Source organism: Chenopodium album, chromosome 17 (genome assembly GCF_948465745.1).
Source record: "Chenopodium album chromosome 17, dcCheAlbu1.1, whole genome shotgun sequence".
In the NCBI taxonomy this organism is placed as follows: Eukaryota; Viridiplantae; Streptophyta; class Magnoliopsida; order Caryophyllales; family Amaranthaceae; genus Chenopodium; species Chenopodium album.
The window spans coordinates 45804835-45814232 of record NC_137850.1 but is presented as its reverse complement, the minus strand read 5'-3'; the positions used below and the strand labels follow the sequence as shown (position 1 = coordinate 45814232).

At 36.0% G+C, this 9398-nt stretch overlaps 1 protein-coding gene across 1 annotated transcript; it reads right to left on the bottom strand.

Annotated features, from left to right (window-relative positions):
- Positions 1–1278: 1278 nt before the first annotated feature.
- LOC145589139 (putative disease resistance protein At1g50180) lies at positions 1279–4399 on the bottom strand. Its single transcript, XM_081645697.1, has 2 exons — positions 3343–4399; positions 1279–2861 (listed from the first exon to the last, which is right to left on the bottom strand). Exons 1-2 carry the CDS (start codon positions 4397–4399, stop codon positions 1279–1281), a joined length of 2640 nt encoding a protein of 879 aa, XP_081501823.1.
- Between the last annotated feature and the right edge of the window lie 4999 nt (positions 4400–9398).

Below are 9398 nucleotides of genomic sequence, written 5' to 3'. Positions count from 1 at the left end.
TGTATATATTAGCCTACAAATTTAGACAATTTCGGACTTTTTCAAACCTCGAAAGAAAAGTGGTCGTTCCCATGGACTTCACGACACCTCAGGAGACCATTTGGGTAGTTAAAACCATCCACTTTGCTTTTAAACAATCTATTTTGCCATTTTAATACATGCGTCCCTTAATTAACTCAAGGCTACCACAAACCTTTATATGACCAAGCAGTGGTCATATACTCATATATACTTCCAAACATCATTATATGTTCCTAGGATGTACACTATGATCCCGAAATTTTTTGATACCGAGTCTTAAAATCTTCAAAATTGGACCAAATTAAAAGCGTATATTATATTACCTTTAGTTTAAACAATTTTTGAATTTTTGGATTTAAAAGGAAAGAAGTCGAGATGCTTCCCACTTTCTTATAAATCCCACAACACGCTATTTGAATGAATAGAAAAGTCTACTTTTCTTTTTAACAGGTTCCACGTATATAGAATATAGTACTCTTAGGGAGTATATTAATTCAGAAAGATGTACGGTAGCACAGATAATTTTAGGAAAAGTACACTGTACTCTGGCTGTCCTATCACACTATATTACAGGGTTGCCGCATTCTCAACTAAAATATGGTATAGTATAAGGCATAGTATACTCTGTAGTAGTGGAGATTCATAACTAAAATATGGTATAGTATACTCTGTAGGAGTCTTCAAAGTAGTTTTACAATAAATTGCCCATTGTTTTATTTGTGCATGTAGAGTGGTCCGTGTTTGCAGTAATATCTGCTTTTTTATTTAGTAATTTTGCAATAAAATCCCGAACTATTCAACTAATGATACTTTCACATGTATTTTGCAGTAAATGGCGGTCTTGAAGTTTAGAATAATACTTGAAGTATGTTTGACAATTTATTCTGCATTCAAAATTTTAATAATATCTAATGAGGGCTAATATTTCCTCCCGTTTCACAATGATGTTTCTAGGGAGCAAGAAACGTCCATATGTGTGATAAGTATCACGGAGTAAATTATAATCTAGAGTAGAAGATGTTTTGAAAAAACCTTGGAGTGGCTCTAGAGTCTAGACAGTCACATAAGTACATAACTCTTCCAAAACTCCTTTTTGATACAAGTAGTACAGATAACAGACATTTCATGATTTCAATCAAGTGTGTACAAACACAAAAAACACCAAACAGGAGGGAAAAAACAGCAGGAAAATTATACAACCAAAAATGTATCATAAAGTACCAAACAATATTATTTGCAAAACTCACCAAAATGCTGTCAAATATGTGTAATTTGAACCTGCTGAGGAAGCTCTTCAGGAATTTTTGTCAATCGTTCACAAATTCGTACCTCCAAGCACTTGAGATTCGGCATGGAACCATGTTCAACGTTCAGCTCGCGTAAACTTTTAAGGCCATGAAGCCTCAAGTAAGTAAGCTGAGGGAAACCCGAAGCAGAACAAATCATCTTTTGCCCTACATAAGCTTGGTGATCAAGGCAAACGCATGTTAAATTAGGAAGCTTTTCTAGGACCGGCATTGGGTCTTGCATAATCCCACAAAAATCTAAGATCAACTTCTTCAAATTAGGAGGAAATTTGAGCTCATGTATTGGTACTGAGACCTCTCCTTTTAGCTCGAGTTTGATCAAGTTAGCAAAACTTATTAACGTGTTTACATGCTCTTTGCCAATTATAGCTCTAAAGATAGTAAGGCTAAACACAACTTTAGGAGATTTTTGAATGAATTCAATGTGCTCGTTCTCAAGCATGTATCGAACTGAGGCTTTTCTTAGTTTTTTCATCGAAAGCACATCTTCAAGTAGAAAATGGTTCACATTCTTCAGTGTTAGTAAGTTCTTCAAGTTATCCAATCTTAACTTTTCAGAATCTTTGATGGTGAAATAGCAAGGAAGGTATAAATTTCTTAGCCTTTCGAGACACCATAATACATTAGGTATCTCGAGCCTTACCTTAGCTCTTAAATCAAGTGTTTCGAGCCACCTTAGACAGCCTATTGTTGGTGGTATTTTTGTAAGAAGCATATCTCTCAAGCTTAAGTACCTCAAAAAAATAAAGTCCCCAATTTCCTTAGGCAAAGTCTTAGAACTTACAACAACTCCTTCAAGATCTAGGACGCGAATCAACTGAGACTCTCGAGAAAGGACTTTAACCGATGCATGATTTACTTCCGGTCTCTCTTTTTGAGAAGTGAACAACAAAAGAGACCTAAGAACAGGATTTTTTAGGCTAAGTACAATCTGATCTTTACCTTCTTCTCCCAAGTATATAGCCAATCGGCGTGTTTTTCCATTTAGCACAACTTCCTTAGAATCAAAGTCCAATATGCTTAGGAAATTTTCATCTTTGAACACTCTTAAGCATAAATCTCTCATAAGAGCATGTAATTTACAAGATTTTACACTACCATTTGATGTCTTCCTTTTCCATACTTGAACCAAACCTCTTTGCACCAACTCACTTAAGCAATTTTCAGCAAAATCATCCAATGATTCTCCCCTAGAAACTTCACCATTTGCTAATATCGCGATACCTTCAGCTACCCACATGTTGCACAATTTCTTAGTAGCTACTTCAAAATCTTCTGGAAAGCCACCTAAATGGAGCAAGCAATTCTTGAGGTAATATGGTAAAGCATAGTAGCATATTTCCATAACTTTTTCATAGGATTGTTGTTGATTATTCTTCCCATTTTCGTGAGAACTCATGAAACCGAGAAGGGTTTCCCACTCTTCTGGCGTTTTCTTAGTCACCAAAAGACCTCCAAGTGCAATAATTGCCAATGGAATTCCTTGGCAGAATTTCAACATTTTCTTCGCCATTTCCATCCCCTTTGGAGAACCTACATTGCAATGCAAGATTTATTGATATATAAAATATATTAAGAAATCTAAATAAGGAACGAAACCAAATTCAGCCAACTATAAGAGATGAGACTATCTTACAATGCATGAATATATAAACTCAAAAAATGCATAATAGTTAAGAGGAATCCCTTGTTTTCCTATATACACGTATGGGGGTCGAGGATTGATAGGTTAATCCTAGAGATCGATAAATTAACATTATGAACCTTGTACACATCAACCTATTAGGCTTTTAGTTCTTATTAATCATATCGGATAAGCTATAAGATCTTGATAACCTTATACGTACAACATACTAATAAACGCCCAAAAAATTCAATATAGACATACAAGATGAAGGGTCTAATACCAATTACCATACATCTATATACTCGATGAATTGGGGATTAGGAGAAAGTAAAGAAACTAAAATTGAAGTATAAATGAATGTATAAATGTGAAGTAAACACATTGTACCATTGTTTCCAAAGATTTGTGGTGGAATACGACCCAATTTTGATTGAAGAAGCTCCCAACTTTCATCATAACTTAAACATTTGATCTCATGAACTACTGCTTTCTCATGTATTTGCTCAGCCACCAGCCTATTTTCTGTTGTGAACAAAAATTTGCTTTCGGAATCTTTGTCCTCGTCTCCAGGAAATGCTGCTTTTATACCATCCCAAATATCACAACTCCTTAAATTATCTAAGATCACCAAACACTTTTTTTCAAGCAAAATTTCATAGAGCTCCTTTTTCAAAACATGATCAGTCATTAATCCAATCTCATCACTCGAATTCGTTGCAATAGAGGTTAAAATCCCTCTTAGAACACCAGAAATTGTGCAATTCTGAGGCACATAAACCCAAGAAAACCTGTTAAAATGTTTCTTAATCACATGATCAAAGAAAACTTTCCTAGCCAAAGTAGTCTTTCCTACACCACTTTTTCCAACTATGCCAAAAACTCTGTTTTCCCCTGCTTTGCCAACCAAATCACCCACAATTTTCTTCACTTGATCATCCAAACCAATATATTTTTCTTCCTTTACAACATCTAGTGAATACCCTCTAGACGTCGATACCTCAGTGTCCGATCTTGTGATCTTGATACCATATGCTTGAAGCCTTGAAGTTAACGTAGCAATTTTAACTCTCAAAGCCTCGATAGCATTACTAGCATCATGAATTGCCTTAGCCTCACCAAGAACCCATAAATACCTTTCAAGCCTATTCTTGATCACAAAAGTCTTTCCTGCATACTCTTGCTTTTTATGACTAATGAGTTTAAAAAGAAAACTCTCAACAACTTCCTCAGCCTCATGCGCGATTTCTTGTATTTGAATAACCCACCTACTAACCCTTGGATCAACATATCGACATGCATCAGCTTCCCTCAAGAAGCAATGCATCCAATCGAGCTCGTCCCTAAGCTGCTCCACCTTTTCTTTTATCGATACTAGATTTTCTTCTTCCTCGACGAGGAGATTTCCTAGCCGTTGCACGGCTGATTGAACAGAAGACTCTGCCATTGATGCAGGGAAAATCTTATTCTTCTGTTACATATTTTGTTTGAAATTTTTGTAAACATTTTTTCTAAAGAATTTGTGATTAAGTCATGATGAATTTTCATCTTTCATGTTTGAAACATTCAAAATTCAATTAGTTCTAAGCTGGCAGACGGCCTTCGTTGAATTTTTACTCCTACTTGTAATTTAATTAGTAAATTGATTAATATTCTTGGTTAACGTGCGATGAACTCAATGTGAAATTACAAGCTAAGCTGATCTAAATTGTAACGTAACACCAATGAATGATGCAAATGGATTAACCAGTTTATTTTATTGATTATGTTTATGTAATAGCCTATATAATATCCCAATCAATTGACAAAGCCCAAATTAATGGCCCATGTACAAATCTTTGTATTGAATTTTATATTTTATTTTTAATTGTTTTATTTTGACTTTTTACATTGTATGTATAATTGACTAATTGTATACCAACTTTAGAGTGTTTAGACTAGTTTTTTTTTACGAATATAGAAATTATAAATTATCAAGACATATACAAAATTACATATGCCAAGATCGAATAATTTCATATTAGTTTTTCATTTTTTATGTACTATTTTCATCTCGCTTCAATCATCACAACAAATTTCACATCCATTGGTATAACTAGAATACAACTAAACCATGTTCGAAAAAAAAAAAAAAAAAAGTTTGTAAAATGTTTTTTTTAAGCCTTGTCACCACATAAAAAACTTAAAAGTTGAAGGTTACCATGTAGAATTTCCCAAAAAAAAAAAACCAAATTTAACAAAGTTAAATGCTAATCATCCTTATGTTAGGCAGAGTATCCCAAATTCCCAATATACTTATGTTATTGTTACTCATCCTCCTCTTATTTCTAAATGCTAGACAATATGTAAAAATATTGTCATTTCTTTTTTTTTTTTTTTTTTTTGGTATGAAGAAAGTCATATGGAGTAAGAGAGAAATGAATTAGATCATATGTGATTTAATTTCAAGTCTTGGGGGTTCTCTTCTATTAATATATGAACCAACTACTTATTTTGTGATGATGTAGAGTAAAAAAATTCACTCTTATTGCATCTAGACAAACGGATTCAAATCACGGGTAAGAAACCATTTCGGTTTGAGCCAATGTGGATTTCGGACCCGGAGTTTGACCCGTTTGTCTCAGCAGAGTGGGTTGCGATCCGACAAGAGTTACCTTCTAAATTGGATGATCTTGCTAAGTCAATCTCTAGTTGGGCCTCCGATCATTTTGGATCAGTTCAAAAAAAAATAAAAAATTTAAACTCAAGGATCCAAGGGGCCCAACAGGCTTTTCAAGCAGACCCATTGAATGGGTTTCTCTTTGACTTGGAAAGATCATTGAATGATGAGTTACATCTTCTATATGAACAAGAAGAGATGTACTGGGCTGCTCGAGCCAGAACGGATTGGTTGATTAATGGTGATCGGAATACCCATTTCTTTCATATATCATCCACAATTCGGAAAAAACGAAACAAAATTGTCTCTTTAAAGAATAATGTTGGTGAGTGGTTATCTGAACCAAAACAAATCCATGATCATATTCTAGCCCACTTCTCTTCCCTTTTCACTTCAGAGCCTCTTAACTTACCTCCCCCCCACTCTTCCTCAGAGCACATCAATTGTGCTGGACAACCCTCTCTCTCCGAGCTCCGGGAAGCTGTCTTCTCGGTTGGTCCACTCAAAGCCCCTGGTGAAGACAGCTTTCATGCCTTGTTTTACCAAAAATATTGGGAGTTGGTTAAGGATGATTGCTTCAATCTCATCTCATCCATTTTCCTTTCCAAACTCATTCCCCCTGCCTTAAATAAAACAGTAATTTGTTTAATCCCAAAAATCCAAAATCCAACTAGAATAACAAGCTTCCGCCCGATTAGCCTTGTTAACTCATGTTATAAGTTTGTTTCTAAAATCCTGGTCAACCGTATTAGACCTCATCTCCACTCCTTCATTTCACCTAACCAAAATAGCTTCCTCCCGGGCCGTGGCACCGATGTTAATTTCATAATTGCATCGGAAATCATTCACTCTATGAGCAAAAAAAAAAGGGTAGAAATGGATGTTTTGCTTTGAAAATTGACCTTGAAAAGGCATACGATAGACTAGAGTGGCCGTTCATCCGCCATTGTCTCCATATGTTCAATTTTTCCCTAGACTCCATTGAACTCATTATGAGTTGCATCACCTCTGTCTCTTCTTCCATCCTCATAAACGGCCACCTCTCACAAAGTTTTACACCTTCTCGAGGGCTTCGACAGGGAGATCCCCTCTCCCCGTATTTATTTATCATTTGTATGGAGCTTCTCTCTACAATGATACATAAAGAGTGCGAGGATAAAAATTGGAAACCTTTCCGATTTAGAGGGGGCAAGACTGCCATATCTCACCTTCTCTTCGCGGATGATGTTTTATTGTTTGGTCAAACAGACAGAAAAACACTCCATTCTCTATCCAAAACTCTTAATCAGTTCTTTGGTATGTCTGGTCAAAAGATGAATGAACAAAAGAGCTGCATTCTTTTTTCCCCTAATACTCCCCAGTCAATGAAGGATGAATTTGAACAGGAACTGAACATAACTGCCACCTCTGACCTGGGGAAGTACCTTGGGTTCCCTCTGTCTTCAAAAAAACCTACAAAAAAATCACTCCAGTTCCTGTTAGACAAAGTTGGAGCAAAACTTTCCTCTTGGAAGAGCAAAACTCTTACCAAAGCAGGGAGGAGCATTTTAATTCAGTCCACCCTACAGTCTATACCTAGATATTTCATGCAATCTTTGTTCATTCCTAAGTCCATTTGCCAGAAACTTGATTCCATTTGCTCTAACTTTCTTTGGGGGAGCAGCCAAGAATCTAGGAAAATTACCTGGATTTCTTGGGATAAAGTATGCATGACAAAAGATCAGGGAGGGCTTGGGTTTGTAAAACACCAAGATCTCAATACAATTTCACTCACAAAGTTCTGTTGGGCTGTGTATAACAGTAGGGGATGGGCTGCTAAGCTGATTAGAGAAATCTACATTGAAAAAAGATCCCCCACCCCATTCAATAAAGGATCCTACATTTGGCAGGGCTTGGGTAAGGTTTGGCATGTCTTCCAGAATAGCCTTGTGTGGGAGGTAGGGAATGGTGAATCAATTGATATTTGGGAGGATAGATGGTTATCTCATAAGTCCTTAAGAGAGTATCTCACTGGGCCTATCCACAACAATGCTCTCTCAATCAACTTCTCTGACATTACTTCAGCTTCTAAGTTGCAACTTGAATTGCTTCTTTCCTTTGAAGTTGATAATTTTCTTTTTGAGTTCATTCATTCAATTGCTCTCACTGACAAACCAGATATCCATTATTCTTCCTGGTCTTACAAAAACAAATTCGATTCAAGCAAGGCAAAAAAATTCATGTTATCTGACATTGCCCTGGCCCCTTGCTTCAATTGGAATTTGATCTGGAACTCCCACACTCTCCCAAAAATTAAACACTTCCTCTGGCTTGCAGCTTGGAATCGATTACCTAACAAGAAAAATCTACATTCTCGACTAAACCACATCTCTCCAAACTGCATCTTCTGCCCTTCTCAAGAAGAAACATGTGATCATATTTTCATACATTGTACCAGAGCTACTGAGTTCTGGAATCATATTCCTTGTCCAGTTCCTATCCCCACCTCTTCTACCTGGCAAGACTGGTTAGCCAAGAACCTCAGCATCGATACAAACTCTATGTGGGACATACCTTGGAATGTCCTTTTTTGTTTTGTATTATGGCATCTCTGGTTAAGGCGCAATGCTTGGTCATTCTCAAAAGTAAACACCACCCTGTCAACATCAGTCCACCAGTGTATTTGGGCTACTTCGGAGTTTTACTTCTCTAAGTCATCCTCTGAAAGTCTAAATCCCATCTCAGTGCACTGGTCCCCTCCTCCCTCTAATTCTATTAAAGTTAATTGTGATGCATCCTACTTAGATCACAGAAAGGAAGCAGGTTGTGCTGTAGTGTGCAGAGATAGCTCTGGGCAGTGGGTCACTGGGTTAGTTTGGAAAGGGTTCTTACCCTCTAGCCATGATGCGAAACTCAAGGCAATTGAATTGGCTATGAATCTTATTCGAGAGAAGGGTTGGACAAATATAATCTTATGTTCTGATGCTAAGAGAGCAATTGAGGAAGTTAGTTCAACTGATCCAATTCTTAATGCTCCTTCTCTAATCTCAAATTGCAGGGCCCTTCAAACGGAGCTCCATCTGGATATGCGCTTTGAACCAAGGGAAGCCAATGCAGTTGCGGATCTATTAGCTAAGGATAGATGCCACCTCCAGGCCTGGAATCAAGTTTGCATTTTGGATCATTTGCCTGTGATTTGTAATGAAGCTTTTGTAAAAGACTTGTCTAACTGTACTGAGTTTTCAGTAACTATGAATGCGGGTGAGGTCCCAGTAGAAACTGCTTGTAATATAACTCCTAATTAATCTATGCATCCTTATTTTCAAAAAAAAAAAAAAAAAAATTCACAATTACGTCGTACAATAATGAAGATTGTTGAAAGAGACAATGTTCCTTTACATGATTTGTATTACTGACCTTGATTATAAAATATTTTGTCAAAAAAAAAAAAAAAAAAAAAAAAAAAAAAAAAAAAAAAAAAAAAAAAAAGAACCTTAAATATATTCTTCTGTCACCATATCGACAAATTGCTTTGGTGTAGTCCAAGACTTTTGCTATAACTATTTTGATTAATCATATATAATCTTGATTTGATAATACCTCTAAGCCAAGTAAATACAGTAGTAGTTCTAACATGCAATATAATAAGCAATAATTATGAACTACTTTAACTTCAATTCCAATTATCACAATAGTTAAAGAGAAAAATTATGAGGTGTTGATTCAATAATTCCCCATCGTCTCTAGCAAAAAGATAGAAAATTATTCTTCTTCATCATCATTTTCATCTACAAAAATTATCAACATT

Bases quoted from the DNA above. Each gene is read 5' to 3' on its own strand.
- LOC145589139 (XM_081645697.1), bottom strand. From the start codon at position 4,399: ATGGCAGAGTCTTCTGTTCAATCAGCCGTGCAACGGCTAGGAAATCTC. The intron at 2,862-3,342 runs GTACAATGTGTT...ATTGCAATGTAG, and splicing joins ACAAATCTTTGGAAACAATG to GTTCTCCAAAGGGGATGGAA.